The following is a 19,891-nucleotide window of genomic DNA, read 5'->3' on the forward strand; positions in this document are numbered from 1 at the left end:
CCCCAACTCTTTCTTTCAAGTAGCTCTGCTGAGTACAATAGTCTTTCCTGAACAGATCCAATACTGCTAGAATTTGCTAATCTCACGAGATGTAGTATTTCAGTGCGGCTTGGGCGTTTTTTTTTTTTTTTTTTTTTTTTTAATATCCTAACCAAAATTTCGCTACATATTCATACTTGTTCATATTGAATTTTTTCAATCCTACTTAAATCTGGGACTGCATCCCACAGGTCTAATCCTACCAAGGCATTTTTCAATTTTCTTCCGTCAACAATCCAGTCATATTCTTTATGTCAATCCACTGCATTCAACTTTTATTGTATCAACTCTTGAATTGCACATATCTTATACAAATCTCTTTTCATTGAAATTCGGTTCCTCTTGAGAATACTCATATCCGTTCCGATATCCCACACTGCCGGTTTACAATGCTCATGTTGGGATTTTTTTCTAATCTACTTGAACTTCAAAACGAATACTTATCTAAACTCTTCTGACTTCGTCTCACCACCTTATCCGTGTGTCACTCAGTTGAGTATGCCTTGTTTATTCAAATGTTGAAACACGGTTGGTGGTTCTTCCTAATCACAATTGTTTTAAACCTGTGTTTTCTTGAGACTGCCGTCAATTGCCAAAATCTCATTGTATCTTAAATTCGCCTTTAAAAACGTTCTCGATAGTTCTGCTTTCAAAGAGTTGATATCTGGACAGCAGTACACCAATTGTACGTCAAGCATTTCAACAAACAAATACAAAGGTATCTTTTAAGCTTAAATTTCCATGTTTACACGCTAAAATCAAGCACTTCTCATCATTACTCACAAGTGCAAGAAGCTATTACGTTACAATGTTTCGTGTAGTTAAGGCCATTTATCACAAAAACTACAGAGAGTGATAAGTTGCGGTTAATCAATTCCATCTAATGCCAATTACACTGGTATACAATAAATAAATAAAATAAAGTTTCTGTCACAACAAAACAAGCTGTTTCTGGACGATAATTGACCCTGAATCCAGATCAAATTGCACAATTTCTCCATCGGCCTCAGTTGTCATGTGAAAGTGGTTTTGTGCATGCCTATGGCAGCTTACGTATTATATGTATTTGCCAGAAAGACATTGTCTCGCAACAATAGTTTCTTACATAAAGTTTTTAAAAATAGATATTGGTACACAAAGGAATCAAAGGAATGAGATGCATAGAAGTAAATAAAAATTAACAAACTTATCTAAAAATATTTTCTACCCGATTTCCTGCGAAAATTCGCCTCAGGAAAGTCCCGTCGTAAGGTCCAGCAATAGTCAGGCCACATTGGTTCACTCCACTTCCCTTGACAACGCTCGTCACTAACGGCACCAAAGTTATTCGGGAAAAAGTCCAAAAGGTCGTCCAGGAAATGCAGTTTAAGTGACATATTACATTCCATACGGTGATATGATCTCACTGGTTCATGTACACTATCGCCATAATTCATTGCCTTATGGTTGCCTAAAAAGTTCTTGCGCACACTTACAAAGAATAGCCATGCTATTTTCTCAACATTACTCAACAAGTCAACAAAATTCTCCTCATTCTTTAATTCCCTAATTTGCGGGCCTACAAATATTTCTTCCTTTATTTAGCATCTCTAATCTTTGGGAACTTTTGTCGCAAGTATATGAATGCACGTGATGTTTGGTCCATATCATTCACAAAGTTTTTGATAAGTCCCAATTTAATGTGCAGTGGAGGTAAATACACATTTTTTTAGGGTCAACAAAAGGAGTGTTCGCCACATTTTTATGTCCAGGCAGCAGGTCATTTTTTTCCACAATAGTGATTTTTTTCTGTCCCCGCTGTCCCACTCGAATAAAAAGCAGCAGTACTTTGTGCACCCCAGTTGCATGCCAAGCAGAATAGCAATTACCTTTTAGATATCCACAGATATTCCATTTGTATTTGTCATATTGGATAAGAGTGAGAAGCAGTTTAAGTCTCATAAGTCGCCTTAAGGTTAATTGCGTGAGCAATCGGAACAGAAGGAAATTTATTCCCGTTGTGGAGAACTACTTTGACACTCAATTTACTAGAATCTATGAACAGACGCCACTCGTTTACACTGTATGCATGGCCGAAAGTCTCCATACGGATTCGATATTGTTACAAAAAACCACGTCACCTTCTTTGGAGAAATATTCAGAAAAAAGAGCATGGTGGTCACGAAAAACGATCACTTTTGGATCGCGACAGAGAAGATTCCATCCTTTCAATCGCGAAGTTACAAGCTAAGATTGCTGCTTAGATAAATTTAAATCACGAACAAGATCGTTGAGATCACCTTGTATCAAAATGTGTGGGGTACTTGATTTACAGGGCAATTCAAATGTTGGGTCGGCATGAGTGGATCCTCCATCTTGGAGGCACTGGTACCGGTAATTCCTCGCTGTGGCATACAGTTCTCACAGTAGATGGTAAATTCGGGTATTGCAAACTCTCTGTTTTCGACGTGATTCTAGCTATTTTTGTTAGACAAAAATAACAGTCTGTTGTGTGTTTTGTTGGTTCCCGCCAAATCATGGGAACAGCGAATGGCATATGTCGTGATCCTTTTGCTCAGACTGTCAGGAGTCTAACACGTGTCAAGCATCATATGTGGGGGATCCATTTCTTGTCTTGGTCGCCAACGTTACACCCGACATAAAGTTTGTAGCATTTCATTACGAACGGGGTCAATTATTTTTGTAACTTGAGAGTCACCTCTCCACAGACAACAAAAAGAATTTGTATTATTGACACAGATATGAGGCATTTTTTTTCTTCTGAATGACCATAACACTCAAATTTCATTAATCTAGAAACAACATGCAACCACTTCCCACGCTATCAGAATTCACAATGCTGCGACACAGGTGGTAAGAATCACAATGTAATTCTATGTGATTGAATATGACTCATCGGCAATGTTGTCAAACGTCATTCATTTCCTGGAGTGTGTTTTCTTTGACCTCAGAGGCATGCATCCGAATTCCTTGCACTTTTCTGGATTTTATCTCACTTTCCCTCAACCTTATTTCAATCAGTAAATCTGCAAGTTACTTAAATTCAGCCATGGCATAATAAACCATACGCAGCGTTTTTGCCGATTTTCAAGGATTTCAATACGGAGGGGGTAGCATATCAAACACACACACACAAAACAGCCCGATAGACAAAAACTGATTTCATTTTCGAATACTCTCGGCTTAGCTTAGAACACTATTCAGATTCCCTGTGACAAAAACCTTGTTGACCAGTGTTATTAATAGGAGCTGAAACAAGTCCTGAGTAGACAAAAGCGGTTTCGGTATCCATTATTCGGTGTTGATTCAGCATTGTGAGGCCAGTGGAAAGTTACTTGAAATAGAAGGCAGCAGATTCCGGCCTAGAATCAGAATAACGATGCTGGCAGTCAATCCACCAGCTATGAATCATCCATTGAACTCATACAACTATTCAAGGCCTGCATAGCAGGGTATTTGATTTAATAGCAAGTATTTCGTTACTGTTCCAATTAAGGTGGTTTCCCATCATGTATTTCTTTTAAGACGATCAACTTGCATTATTTTTGTTTAACAACGTCTGATTGCATATTATACATTTCTCTCTCTGTTTCAAAGAACACTCGCTGTTAATTACGTGGAATTTCCCTGAACTTCAATAACTGAGGCATCACACTTAAAGGTTTCTTAGTACGTACTAAGTCGATCGTCAAGTGCATGTTGTCAGCACATTTATTTCATCCACTTTCAACCCTGACCTTTACACGGTCCACTTTCGTGTACGGAATAGGAGATTTCAACTTTGTGTGTTATTCACTCGTAACTCTTAGGTGAGAGCTAGCCATTGCTGCAGAAAGGAGCACGAGGAAAGATCCCGCAGTACCAACCGGGAAAACCACATATATAAATTCAAGTGGGTCTATTGGTATCGCTTCTGACGAGAAGACCACGTTTAACAATTATTCTTCAAAATAATTTTCTGACTGCAGCGCTGAATGCAGGGAACCACTGTGACCAACTCACTGATTGGGGGGTCCCCAAAAAACCTTCATGTGGCAGCGCACCGAAGATTTGTTAGGGCGCTGAGTATGTTATATGCAGTACTCGAAATGGGTTGTATATTCCAACACTTCTTTCCATTAATTTTTATACCAGCATCTTTCATACAAAGTTTATAACTGGACATTACACTCGAAAATTCATACGTAAAATATATAGGCTACGGGCGCTGGCGTTTGGCATTTCCCGTTTCGAGAACTGGTTATATAAGAATTGTTTCGAAACCTAGAGGATTGGTAATCTTGAAGAAATTAAAAGGAAGGAACGCCGTTTCTCCTAATTCGAGCATCCTTGTTTGAATGAAACCATTTCTGTAATGGAGAGACGACAAAAACTGTCAGTGGTTGTAGGGTTTTGAAAAAAAATTATTATTTCAAAACCGAAATTCAATTTCGATTTTTATACCAGATGTTTGATTTCAAAAACTGAAAATCAGTTTCTGAAACCAAAAAAATTATTTAAATTTTCAAAACCGAAAACTGATTTCTGTTCCTGAAACCGAAAGCCGGTTTCGGTTTTCCGAATTAGATAAAAACAATTTTGGTCTTCAGATATTCTATTTTTTAAAAGAACGAAAATCGAAAATATAAAATGTGAGCAGCATTATTAGAGACATTAAATTTGATATTTGGACTTTTTAATTAAAATAATTAAACACTTGTTCCAGCGTTTTTTGAAATCTGACTTAGAAGGGAGAAAAAGGGGATATGTGTGGTTCACTATGATCTATTCGACTTTTGTAGGAGATTTGGAGTTTAGAGGTATCTTATATGAAAGATGTAACAAGAGGAGGAACCAAAAATACACCTAACTGTGGCCTATGGATCCCGGAGGTTCAATGTCACGTTCACAAAAGCTCTCTACTGACTTCTGTCCTTAGACAACTGGATCCAGTTTCTACTTTGTATTCCAATTTCTGCGACATTCATTTTAATGTTGTCCTTCCATCCCGCCTAGATCTTCCTAATAGTCGTTTTCTGATTGGATTCTCAGTTAAAATTTTGAAAGCGTTTTAACCAACGCTCTTCCTTTTTCTATTTTTATTTATTTTATTTTTTTTTTAATTAAAGATAGCTGGGGTCGACTTTTAGGATCGCTGTCCGCCAGTTTCTATCTTGTGTCATATCCGCTGAGACACCACACTGCACCATATCGTTCTTAACACAATCTCCTCGCTCCTTTTTTGGCCGGCCACGGACTCGTTTCCCATTCAGTTCTATAGCATCCACTCTGTGAGCTATATATTTCAAAGGTCTTCTTACATGCCCAAACCATCTCAGTCTACTTTCTTGCAGTTTTTCTACTACTGGTATCACCTTTACTGTTCCCCGGACAACTTCATTCTTAAATTTTTCTTCATTTTCACATCTCATCTAGTTTCGGTGTTGAAAGGGACAATAAACTCCAATCCAATCAATCAAACAAAGCTTGGCTTGTCTTACTTGTATATTAAAACTGCACCTCAATATACTCATTCAGTTTCCTATACACCTATTTTTATCTTGATACGACTTGGAGTAACATTAATTCCTTTATCAATTACAATTTGTTTCATGTGACTCTTTCAAACTACTTTTTCCGCTTGTACATTCTAATTCTTCATTTCTAAAGTAATCTAGTGAAATAAAAAAAAAAGTTACGTACGTAACAGCTTAAAATTATTACCTGGCAATCCATTACATCCGATATCATAATCTCCTGCCCTGCTGGTAAAATTGACACAGAGTTCCTGAAAAAGACATTCACGAATGAAACTGTTTAAACTAAATACGAGTCTGTGCGAGTAACTGTTTGAATAGTCTGTGTGAGTAAGAAACAAACAAGATATTATAAAGAAATGTCGTTGGGGACGGACAATACTAAGATATGAAATCTATATTGTTATAGGATGTTATTAAATGCTATGGTATTTGGGTTCAATTCTTGGTAACGCTATGATACATTATGTTATTGAAAGTAATTTAACTTAATTTTATTTGCATAATCACTTGTGTTTACTAAAATCATGTTCTTGACAAAGGAAAGAGGAAACAGCGTTATGAAAATTATTTACATTGTTCATGAATTGTTATCTTTGTTACGAAAAGCAAAAACTGCAACTTAGTCAGATTACGTTAAAGAGAATTTACATAATGAAGTTATTATATAACTGTTAAATAATCACTATTAAATCAGCATTTTATTTTCAGAATTGTGTACGGAAATGTTTGTAGCACTGTAAGAATTTTATTGTAGAAGAATATTCATCTTTTCCAGAAATTTCTTAGACTGACAAAATTTAAATTATCCGGAAGATTGCATCTGGAGATTTTAAGGATTTTTGGTCAGCAGAATGTTCTTTCTCAACTGAGTTTTCTCAAGTTCCACGTGCTGGCTGGAGTCATTGTTGTCCTGAAACATCTCTGAAATCTGCAATCTCATGTTTTCGATTATATAAAACTGTTTCCTTGGAAAGAGAGTAGTTAGTAAAAGACCGGGAACAGAGTGAGTAAGAGATCAGAACCGAGAGAGTAAAGATTGAGAGTCGAGAGAGCGCAGACCGTAGAAATAGACGCGACGAACTAGTAAACGCGATGAGTCGTAAGTTATAAACAAAACGAACATGTCACTTTGTGATACGGAACTATACTCTTAAGTAACGAGATAGAATTAATCATTTCAGTTCAGTGTTCGAAATGCTCGTGCACAATTCTTATTCGAGAGTGTTTTACGATTACAAAGTTTCAATCTTCCGAGGACATTTTGTAACATCCAAAGCAGAGCTGCAGAGGAGGATTCTTAACAACATGGACCCAGAAGTACTCAAGGTATGACATTCTTTTTGGCCAGATTTCCTTTCTTTTCTTCTAGACAATCTTTCAGATATTTAAAAACGTCAACTCTGAGAACACTAAATTCTATGTCCAATAAACTGATTTGAAATGAACGCTAAGCTTTTCTCTAAATTAAACACCAGTTTCATTAATTGCAACTTGAATTAGTTTTAGTTTTCATTGTACACAATTTTGCCTAACTTTCAGGGGCTTGTTTATGAGAGAAATTTCAGATATTTTTCTAAGTTTAGTTTGGTCTTCTCCTTTAAGCTACAATCCCCACATTCACTTTAAACTAGAGTAAACCAGGCTAACAATATGAATCGTAATTAAGAGAAAGGTTCAGATCATAAAGATAACCATAATAGGAACGATAACCTGAGTAAAATAAGATTACTGATGAGAGTAAATGATTTAGTAGTCTAAGATAACTAAGAATTAAGCGCATTTCAAACCTTTAATTTTATAACTATATTACAAAGTAATGGCGCAGTCCCGCTCAGCCAATCTACACTCTGTCCTTTGGGAACAAATCCAGAAGTTGGTTGACATTAATGTAAGAATGTGCACTGCAGCAGAACTTCAACAGCGAGACTACCAAATTGCGTTATTAGAGAAGGGCATACATTAACACAAGCATCCAGATACAAAAGTTTATAGTGTAAAGAGCAAGGATATCAAGCATTTCTGAAAAGCCCAAATTTTGGAAAAAATTTCAACAGTTCACGCAGATAAGAGTTGCCCAGCCGATATCCAAAAGATGTTATCCATGTCTTTTCATTGGATATTACGCTACGGCACATTTTTCTAAAAACTGATACCCAAATTAAAATGGAAACAGCCTATGAAAAACTTGGAAGTGTCTTTGCTATTCGAGGAGGAACAAGTAATGCAAGAATCTGATCCTAGTATTGTGAAGAGATGTTATATACGGACATTTGGAATCATAGAAATACTTCTGTAACACCCACTTATCCCGATGACAAGACAAGAAAGAATTTCATAAATATGTTAAGTCACTCTCTTTCATACTTGTAAATGGAATGGAAATAAACTAGCAGGCTATTTAGTCATGTTCTGCATTCCTAAACTCAGGCGTGTATGTGATGTATCTTTCTTGTAAGTACCTTTCGAAGGAACGTGGAACGTCACCAAGTATCAATGAACGACAGGGCACCGACCTAGGGACTGGAAGAAACCAAGGTGGACAGTGGTTTACAGAGGATTGTTAGGTAGGATGGTGTGAAGTAATGTGGTCCGAGGAGCCAAGCAAATCAACTAGAACACTGTCATCCAAGGTCTAGACAGAGATGCCTGTGTTAGACATCAAAGAGGTTCATCACCACAGAAGTGAAGTTTCATATGGATATGGAAAGAATTTAATCTTCCAAGTTTTCAAATATCTAACTATCTATCAACGCCTTTGGCAACTGACTCTGATACATCGTTGCTTTGGTTGTAGACGGAATGACGGAAGGATATTCGTCCGGCCATAGCCCTCGAAGCCGACCACTAACCATCAGATAGAGGGAACTATGTCTGGGAGCCGTCTACATCTAACCGCTGAGGTACCATGCTAGAATTAATCCCTTCTCTTTCCCTTTTTTCGCCCTACATCACATAATTTGCTTTACTTTTTTGGAAGTATTAAGTTTCATTTCATGCAACCGCAGTCCATGATCCTAGTTTGCAGAACATAATCCTGGGACTGTTATCCTAAATCCCCAATTATCCCCGATTCTGCTATCTAAGACGAGCTCAAGAGCTATCAACCCCCTACCTGTAGAGTATCTCTACGGCAGCAGCAGATGCGAATGCACAACATGCGTCACCCTTAATAGTGTTCAAAAAGAAACAAATACGGAAGAAGGGGACAAGAAGCTGGAGGCAAACATGCTGATTGTTAACAAGAAGCGTCACTTTGCTGACGTTGGGTCAAGTGGCAAGGAGTAGTTCAGATGCTACTTTTGGTTATGAAAACTAACAGGTACGGCAACCAGGAAGATCAAGCAGAAGAGTTCCAGATTTCAACGGAATGTAGTAGCTTATATATATATATATATATATATATATATATATATATATATATATACAGTAAAACCTGTCTTCAACGGACCCTTTATTAAACGGAAAACTGTCTTAAACGGAAATATTTCACGGTCCCATGAATTTTGGAGAACAAAACGTGTAAAAAGTCCCTTCACTAAGCGGAAACTGTGTTACGCGGACAACGGAAAGAAAAATAAACATTTAACGGAAAATTCTGAGTTCCGGACTACATCGTTTAGAAGATGTTTAGACATTTTGTGAGACATATACATTACACTGTCTGCGATAAAATATTCGTTCTTTTGTTAAATATTTCTGGACAGTGTTTATCTTCCTCAACCACTACTCATATTCACCCCCACAAATTGTCCTTAATCTCCGCAACTTAATCAAGAATCATACGGAATGTCGGAAAGAAGAAAACGAGATAGAGGAAGAAGAGGAATATGATACCCAGTTCGAAGAAGAGTGTAGAATAAATACATATCAAGATGCTCTTAGAAGTTTAAAGGAACTGCAAAAATTTCCCTTACGAAAAAATGATTCTGATTCACTTAGTATAATTTCTCAGGGTAAAGTGTATGCGGAAAGTCAAGCAGCCAAGCAGCAATGTACACAGAAAACGCTGCTTGGCTATTAGAAAAATAAAGAAAACGTGTGCATAGTATATTTTGTATTCATTTTATTTATTCATTCATTTATTTTTGTGTATTTATTCGTAGAAGAAAGAAGTGCTGTAATCGAACAATGTACGTACAGCAATATATTTTCTCAGTATGCCCCTTTATAAGCATGTATTTAAAAAAAAAAAGAAAGAAAGAAAGGAAAGGTCTACCTCCATTAAGCGGAAACCTGACTTTAACGGAAATTTTTGCAAGTCCCTCTCGATTCCGCTAAAGACAGTTTTCACTAATATATATATATATATATATATATATATATATATAAATATATAAGAGTTCTAAGATGTTCAAAAAGATGTACAGGTGGAGAGTGTTGACAGGAAATGTTTGGAAATAATGTGCATGCCGAGTTTCGCAGCAATTGCCAGGTAGATAGTCTGTGCGAATAAGAAACAAACAAGATATTATAATTAAACAGCGTTAGGAACAGATGATGTAAGTTTTGGGATTTATAAGAATTGTAATTACAAAAAGTGTTCAGATTATGAAGATAATCACAATAAGAAATACCAGGGTGGGAAAAAATCATGATTTTTTTAAAAAAAATCATTTTTGTTGATTTTTTTGATTTAAATCGATTTTTTTGATTTAAATCAAATCTTTTTCCTCGTATAATACAAGTCGCGAACTGAAGAAAAAGCATTAGGAATTAGTATTAAATGCTAATTATGCCATTTAAGTGAAAGTATTGGGGTTGAATTTTGAATTATCCCCAATCGTTAACCTATATCAATCCCAAACAATGTTTCTTAACCCTTTTAAATTATGGCTCTTTTTAAAGGTAAATTAAAGACTTTCAGTCAAGCAGCTACAGCATCGTCCCTATTTATCATAGGATCATGGTACATTCATCACTCTCTTTAGAATAGAACAACTGTTGAAACGGTAATATTCACATTTCCCTATCATGTCCCTGAAGCGGGAAATTTTGAGAGTAATCGGCATTTTTTTAAAATTTTGATCCCCTCTGGATCCCCTGTGTTAACACACAGATCTCAAAATCAACTAGGAAACACTAAGGGCTGTACTAAATGTGTATACAAAATTTCATGATTCTATCTTGAGTAGTAAGGGTGAGGAAACTATTTAACAATGAGCTAAGAACATTCCCACAATGCCCAAGATGACCCGGATGTAATATAAAAATTTCCTCAGAAATTGCTATTTATCCTAGGATCATGATTTGTACATTATTCTCTTCAGAATAAAACAAATTTTCAAAGGGTACCCTTCAAATGTCTCCATCATGTATCTGGGGCGGGTAAATCACGAAAAAAGGAATTTTCTGTTAAAATATCTTTTTTCTTAAATTTTTACCGCTGTGGACCCCTTCCCCTGTTTTAAGGCAGAGATCTGAAACAAATCTGAAAAATACTGAGGGGTGCACTGAGTAAATGTGCAAATTTCAGTCTTGTAGGTGCAAAAGTAAGCCCGCGAAAAATAATATTCCCCAAATACCCCAGATTCCCGTAGGATCTCAGATAACAGTTTACTGAAACATCCCTATTTATCCTAGGAGCATAGTACGTAGATAATTTTCTTCAGAATAGAACAGCCTTTCAAACGGTACCATTCATATGTCTCCATCTGAGGCGGGAAAATCACGAAAAAAAGCTGTTTTTGTTAAAAATATCCTTTTTTAAAAAACATTTTTGCCCCTCTGGACCCAGCTGTTTCCACGCAGAGACCTGAAAACATCTGAAAATTATAAAGGGGTGCACTGAACTAGTGTGCAAAATTTGTCTTCTGAATGCAAAATGTAACCCGCCAAATAATAATAATAATAGGCATAACCAAAAATATCTTTTTAAATTTATGACGTCATCACACACTATGCCTCAACGCAGAAAGGCATGGAAGCATATGTAACGTGTTCTAAAATGCCTCCAGTCTTGAAGAAAATGAAGTAAAAAGCCTTATTGGTACTTTTTAAATCGAATAATGAAGATTCTGCCCTATCACCTAAAAATAGGTGATATAATTTAAAATGTTAAGCATTAAGGAAAAAGTACAGCAACGTTTATCAAAATGACACTTTTTTTTTTTAACAAAAGTTACTGATATTTGGAAGGAGCCTATTTTTAAAAACTCAGAACTAGCTTGCGGCATGAAATACATAAATTTCGCCTAAAGTTATAAAATTAACAAAAAAATTGGAGACGCGATAGGACCCCTCTAAATACGCCCTATTATCTGGGAACAAACAAATAGACACACACAAAAAAGATTTTTCGTCTTAAATGTCGATGGTGATTTCTTCGTTGGAATAGTTAACGATTTTAAAACCCAAACCCAATGCTACGAAAAGAAGAAAGCAGGATTGCTCCGTTACCTGTTCAAAACGGGATTTTCCCTAATCATCCTCTGCATGACACTTGTTTTCATACTGTTGTATTATGATTATTAACTTCCATAATAGAAATAACAGAACAGAAACGGGATTTTACTTATTTTCACTTTAAATTAATTTATTTCGGAATTCGATTTAAATCAACGATTTTTATTTAAAAAATCAAGTGATTTAAATCGTGATTTAAATCAGACTGATTTAAATCAATCCACCCTGAGAAATACTAAATGAGTAGGATAAGATTACCGATGAGAGTAAGTGTCTGTCTGCAACAGTCTACGATAATTAAGGATTAAGTACAACGTATCTCAAACCCTTACTTAAGTTGTAACGATCTGAAAAACGATCGTTACAAATCTGATTTGTTTGGTCTACATTATTATTATTTGATTGTTTTATTTTATTGTAAATACTTGTTCATTTCATTATAAGATTGCTGTTAATAATTTTTAAATGTTATAATCAATTTTCAACTCAAACTTTATTAAAACGAGTCTTTGAATTATAGTTTCTATTATAGCTGGGATACTAAATGAATCACTGGGCGGAAAGTGCTTTAAATTCTGTATATATGCATTTTTATCTTTTTCTTATGATTGATCGATTGATGGATATACAAAATAAATAGTGAAAGTTGATAAACGTAAAATCGAATTAATTTGACGTTTAAAGCCAAGTTTTAAGTGCTAATTAATCAAACTGCCATAAAATATTGAAAATTATATTATTTTGTGCAGTAACTAAATATAAATGGTAAGACGTGTTTGTGGAATATCGTTGAAATGTACCATAATATGAATTGCTAAGAGCCTAGCACCGCCTACTTCCGTATCCCAGATGATTCCCAATGCTAAATTATTAAGTTATATTTTGTATGAAGTAACTATTGTATTAAATAATATGGAGTTTCTTGAATATAGAAGGCTAATATTACAGCTTATGTTCAAACTACGAGATGGATGTTACGGATGTTTTATATGTATTCGTAGCCATTGTTTATAAAGCTTCGCAGTCGTGTGGAAATACGTCGTTGTCTTGAAATAATATATGTACTGGCTGTAGGAAGTAAAGTGGTGAGATAACTGGTGTATCCTAAAATCCGGATCGTTTAAAAGCAAACAGCTGTAATATGGCTCTTCTATCCTGGTAATTGAAATAAGCATTAAAATTTTGGAACTGAGATTTGGAATCTGTATTATTATTGTTATGATTGTTAAATGCTGTGAATCTACTTCCACGCATGATATCCGGACCTGTTCTACTGGTGCTACTCCTAATGGAAGTCCGAAATACAAATTGTCTAAAAGTTAAAGTTTTCTTAGGGCAACGAATGGTTGTTCCTATAGAAAGAAAATGGGAAGTACTAGTGAGTGTTTTTAGAAGATAATTTTTACAGCTACACAAAGTTTAGAGTAGCTAACAACCATATTACAAAGGAATAATTTCATTTGAATTTGAATGTCTAGACGGATCTGTCACTGCACCGTCTATCTCAAATACAATGAATGATTTCTCCAATAACAACAGGAAGGGGAAATGATGTGAAAAGAAAGGATAACGATCTGTACTGAAATATTTCAGAAATATCAAACAGAATCGCTATACCTCGATTCGTTCAAGCTACAATACATTTAACACTAAAGGCAATATATTATTTGTGCCTATTGAAAAACACCAGGCAGTTATAGGATTCCTATCAAACTTTTTGATGCCACGGGACTGATCGATAGCACATAAGGTGGACAAAGGTACCTGCTTCGGATAAAGACCTCAGTAATAGTTACAACTCCATTCTGAGCAGTACATTATGTCTGTTTCATATAACCTCGGTGTTGAAAAGGTATTTCAACGTCAATTAATCAAGCAACCAAGAGTACGAAAAACGTATTATTCAGTAATTTCGTTTAATCTTTTTTTATGTGTTGATTTACTATTTAACTGCCCAAATACAACGTCCATGCATATAATCTAATATATAAAATTGAAAGTGACTATGTCTGTGGCTTAATAACTCTTGAACCATCAGACCGAACTCGATCAAATTTTCAACATAGATGAAGTTCAGGCCTGGGATGGCTTTTATCATTTCACTTTGACAATGGAACTTAGGGGATGGGGACCGGGGGAAGATATTTAAAAATGATCGAAGATGACCGACATTAGTGTTGAATCCAGTTTTCGGAATTGCTGAGATGAACTTTTCACTTCTGATGCTGTTTAAGTGCAAATTCAGCCCCGCAACTTCGGGGAGGGTATGATATATATATCCTCCAGCGTTTTGGTGAGACAAAGTAATTTAGGTAGATCTCAATTTTCGGAATTCTACGTCGAAGAGAGAAAGAGAAAAAAAATCATTCAATTATGATTATTATAATTATTTTAAATTAACAATATCTAATCGTTGGAAATAAATACATAAAACTGGTACGTGGGAATTTTGTGCTTCAAAGATTATGAATACGTCTTCCTTTGGATAGATTAGAATTTAGCGTACCTTCCAGCAGCAAGTATACATGAGACGTGGATCTACAGCTTAACATAGGATTCGAACAACATGAACTCCCGGTGAGAATTGAATCCGAGTTTCCCACGCCAAAGACACTATGGTAACTACATAATCACGAGAGAGTTCTTTCATTTCTACGTATTCAATATAGACAACACAGAGGAAAGATGTGCAAGGAGAGAAGGGAATACATTTTGTTTATTTTTAATGTTTAATAAAGTAAATTGTCTTCATTACTACAGAGTGATAATTTATCGTCGCTACATTGATAACTAACAATATCTTTTTCGTGGTGGTGGTGTAACTAACACGCGCAGTCCTGGATTTGATTCTCGGTAGTGTACTTCCTTGCATACAAACCCGAGTAGTGGTTGGGATCTGATTTTAGAAGTAGAACCTGTCTTATTATAGTCTCGGTATTGAAAAAAGACAAACTCAATTCAATACAACACCTAGAAATTTATTAAACGTGTTATAGTATTCAATTTGCATATTCAGCCAAACTGTGTAAACCATCAGGAGTACGGAAGAAGGGAAAAAGCATTATTATGAGCCTTAACTGACTCGAAGTCGGTAAAGTGATAGTCTCTTTCTAAATCATACTCAACACTGGCTCAAATCAATCACCTATTTTGACTTTTCTCTGACTTCAGTTAAGATACAAAATACCCCGATTTGCTTCGGTTTGTACTTACTTAGAAATGTTCATTTTCGTTAAGTATCATTTATCATTACATAATAGCACATAATCAGTTGAATATATTCAAGTTAGCTGAACATGTTACATGAGTTTATTTGAAAGAGAAAATTTGTTAATATGTGGAACAGTGCTGAGAATTGCATATCTACAAGCACCAGACTCACATACCATACAACTTTATTCTGTTGGAAGTTTGTGTAAATTATATACTTAGGTATGAACAATAAGCACTTCATAAATCACGCTACTTAAGACTATCAAATGTCCCGATGTTTCTTGAACGTAAATCAACGTGTAATTGTAGAATTGATTCTACTTGATCTAATTCTGAAAGAAATTAATAATAATAATAATAATAATAATAATAATACAGGAATAAGAGAAAAGAATACGAAAAAGCACTGATACCTCCTTACATAATTGTCTCCACATATCGGTATCCTTATTGAGAGCCTGAACCTGTGTTCAAGCATTAAACACGAAGCACATATTTGGGTATAAACATGTAAGATGTCTTCGTGTTTTGCCACTCTATTTCATGTTACTTCTATTTTATTGTTATCATTATAACCTAGCAAAGCTTTCAAAATTAGATCGAAAATGGTGCAAATTGCACGTTGATTTACTACAGCCTACAAGGATCATCGGAATTTTCTTTTTAAATTAGTATTGAATTCTACTTACTCAGTCTCCGTTGTTACATTGTCACTTGTGTCATTTTTATACTCAATCGTATTTGTTTGAGACTTGGAATCACTTGACTTTTCCTTATATCCCCCTTCGACGTTCTGTATTTTAAGTGATGATTTTGGACATGTTTCAGGATCTACAAAAATAAAGTTACCTCATAACCCCACATTTCGAAACTTTCATATTTTAAAATAGCAGTAATTTAATCTCCAAACAAATCGAAAGTTCTTAAATTCTTAAACGTAAGTCCATGAACTTTTACATATCTGGTCATTTCATGTCAATTCAAGGGGAGCTGCTCAAACATCAGGTATTTTTTGTGATATTTTCATTGAATGTTATCTTATTAATAATGTGCTGAGATTATCAATTTTTTCTTTTATTTGCCACAATCTTGGACTTAAATTCATTTTTCTTCGCTGTAGGGTGTGAAATAGAAGTTTCCAGTAATATAGAAACAGGCTCCTGCACGGTTACTTGGAAAGATGGAAAGCTGCGGTTTATGGTAACTTAAAGTAGAGATATTACTTTTTCATACAACAATATAAAGGCCCGATAATGTTTCGATGAAAGAGATTTTTAAGATCTCGAATACAGTCATAGAAAGTACAAAATTTATCAATTTCGAAAGCCTTCAAAATCAAAAGTAATTGGACCCACAGAATAAGGTTTTCTGGAAAAGAACTATGGCCAGAATGTGAAATATGGCTGGAGTCATGCCAATTTTTTGGCTCCGAAAATTAAAACTCCAAATTTCAAATTCTTAAAAAAGTAACAAGAAGAAATTTGAAATTTTGTTCTGAACTGTGAAAAACTGGAACTCTCAATGTTACTCCATTATCTGTATTTTATACCATGAGTAACTTTGTACGGGTGAAAGCAATCGTCAGGTATTTGTTCTAGATTATAATGGATATGCAAAATTCGTATAAATACTTATTTGTATTACTGTTTGCACTTCTATACTGTCAAATGTGCATGCTTTAACAGGATAGATATATTCGTGCAAGCTGTGACAAACCAAAACAAGGTAAATTAAAGGTAGCTACCAGTCCCGTATTTATATATTGTGCGCCCCTGGACTCTAAATAATAGCACTTACCTAAATACGGGCCTGGTAGCTACACTTCTGTTGTGAATCAATGCTGAATGCAGAAGTATCACTCTGTGTTTCTGTGTACTTGGAGTCTGCTAGACTTCATTATTTGTGCTACTAATTATACACGATATCATGGAATGCTCTATAAGTTGCTATGTTAGTGAAACCTGTGAAAGGTGCCTTCCATTTCAACTCAGGCAAAAAAAAAATAAATAAATAAAAATATAAAAATAAATAAATAGATAAAAAATAAATAAAAATAAAAAAATAAAATTGTACCGCCACCATCTCAGATATTGTTGAAACTTTTTTTATAGCAACTAGATATGTTTTAAGACCATTTTTTTTTTCGAAAAAAAATTTCCCGCCAAGTAATGGGCCATCAAAGACGGGGAATACAATTAATGAATTGTAGAAGACATGGATAATGGTCAACTTTGGAGCTCCACCATTCGCTTATGGAGACAGGTAGAGTTATAATTCTTGTCGTGGTATGTACATAGGGATATAAATAAACTATATTTTATTATAGTTTGGTTTGCGCATGCGTATCTTTTTGTACATAAATTAACAAATGAACGTCAGTTTATCTGAAAGTCGAAGTTTGCGAATTTTTTTCGAGAACTTCCGGTTGGAATTTTAAAATTCTGTTTTCATGGTTGGCAAAACCTAATTACCCGCTTTCAGGAAAAAAAAAAATGTATCGCATCTGTGTTAAACCGTTTTGTCGTAAAAAAATTCGAGAAATTGTAAAATTTTTAAAAATCGCCATTTTTGGGCGCCATTTTCTCAAAAACATCATCTTTTAAAATTCTAAAATTTTGTCAGATGGTTCAACTTTACATGAATAATAAACACACCAAATACCATTCTCGACCAATGCTTCATGAATTAACTGCAGCCTTTTGAAGTTAGCGAAGTTTCGTCAATCTTGATGTCACAGTTAGCAATACTGGAAACAATAAAAGAGCAATAATTTGATAATGTTTGTAGTTCATATTCATTAAATGAAGAATAAAAGGTTTTCCTGACTGGTTTTTTATTATTTTGATCAAAAAAAGCTCTCTGAAATAGTAAAATGAGCCTCCTCCTACCCCTCCGTTTTCTTAAAGCGAAATAATCTGAGGTGGAAATTACGATTACGAAACACACAAATTTCAAGTTCACTTACTTAAAATGGTCTTCGGAAACAAACAAAAAAAAAAAATATATCACTGATTTTTCTTTTTTCACGTCGACCAATCATTTGCTTGCTTGGGTTCTTCGCTAATAGTATGTAACCGTGCAGATGCTTCAATAGGTGTTCGTGCACTCACAACTCGTCCAGGGGTGGATCCAGGGGGACGATCGCTCCCCAGAAGAAGAAACTTTCTTATTATATATATAAATAAAACCCATCCTAGAGTTTGGAGCTCTTAAAAGTAACTCTAAGCAGTAGTATTAACCCACCCCCCAGAAGTGCATCCTGGGTCCGCCCCTGTGTAGCACATTGTCGATGTGGTTTTCCCGTGTGTTGTGTAGGCTGTCATCACCTTCGACACTCCCACGCGACACACCTAACACAGTAGCCACTGCCGTCACACTCACTCCACATAACCGCGCACCAACAATTTGCCCTCTTTGAAAATCTGAGAGGTCTCCCATTTTACACTACCTCCGTCTGCTGCAGCCACTGGACACTGCTGTTCCACTGCGCCTGACGTAGTATGGAGACCGACCTAACACACCACCACCAGCGGTCCGGCACTGCGGGCGCCACGACACCACTGCCAACCCATACATCTGACGTGTTGCCAACTACAGGTGTTTCCATTTTTCTGATCACCATCTGTATGTAACGAAAGTTCTTTTTTGCAGACTTCTTAAATCTACACTTTGAACTGCAGAAGCTCGATTTTGAGGGAAGAATGAAGTTAGTTCATGGTGACCCGTTACTGCCATTTTCTGAATGCCAAAGGTGATTTCGTTGAATACCAGTTACCAATCGCATACTTTCCCATTCTTTTTTTTTTTTTTTTTTTTTTTCGGAAATTATTGAATTCAGTTTTAGGCAACAAAACGAGAGTAATACCCGGAGTTTGTACTTGCACTATACTCACGAATTCTTCTGCGGTTTTAATACTATGTATCTGTTTTATCTAAGGTTATGCCGCGTTGCCACATTCTTTATCCCCCCCCCCTTCCCCCCTTCCTAATACCGTCGCAGAGAACCCTTGCATGTCCGGTTTCACTGCAAAACCACTGCTTTATCGGACCTGTCTCCATCTCGAACATCTGAAAACAATTTTTAAAGTAGGATGCAGCACCATCAGAAATCACTGACACGCAGGGTTGGCAAAAACCATGGTTTTTATTGAAAAAACAAAAACAGGTATTTTTTTGTTTAAATATTTTACTATATTTATTTATATTAGATATGGACAGAAATTAGTTTGTTTCGCCTTGGTGTTATTATGCAACAACAAGGTTATGCCGGAAGGAGTCACATAAGCTTAAAGCGGAATGCAAACCGCTTCTCGGCTTATATCCAAGAGAAATTGTCCATTTGGACACAAAACCGAGACTAATTGGTCACAAATGTGATTGCCGACTTGCTCACGAAGGACTCCTGATAAAAAATACGTTGTACTGATCTTTACATAGGCCTACTTGTTAATATAATTGTCAAGAGGCATTTCAGAAGGACAAAAAGATAAACAGTTACACAAGTAAAAACATTATACAGAATTACATATAAAAGAAACTCGCGCCATAGCCATTGGGAAAATCCTGTTATTACTTTAAATGTATTTCTATGTAAAATTTTAAGGTCAACATATCATAATCACTACCCTAAAACTGAGTTATCAAATTACAAATTTGGTATGTAGATATCATTCAATAACATCAAAACAAAGTTCAATCTAAGCTGATATTCGAAACTA

The 19,891-nt window shown here is 35.4% G+C and overlaps 1 protein-coding gene across 3 annotated transcripts in view; it reads right to left on the reverse strand.

Moving 5' to 3' along the window:
- LOC145686354 (uncharacterized) overlaps positions 1-19,891 on the reverse strand; it is a 91,066-nt gene that overhangs the window by 13,305 nt on the left and 57,870 nt on the right. For all 3 annotated transcript variants that reach the window (XM_081759607.1, XM_081759606.1, XM_081759608.1), the window contains exons 5-6: positions 15,863-16,004; positions 5,743-5,806 (exon numbers count right to left, since the gene is read on the reverse strand). In XM_081759607.1, coding sequence (XP_081615733.1) covers positions 5,743-5,806; positions 15,863-16,004 — 206 coding nt within the window. The remainder of the gene's footprint in view (positions 1-5,742; positions 5,807-15,862; positions 16,005-19,891) is intronic.

Source organism: Thermobia domestica, chromosome 5, assembly GCF_964235325.1.
Source record: "Thermobia domestica chromosome 5, izTheDome1.hap1.1, whole genome shotgun sequence".
Classification (NCBI taxonomy): Eukaryota; Metazoa; Arthropoda; class Insecta; order Zygentoma; family Lepismatidae; genus Thermobia; species Thermobia domestica.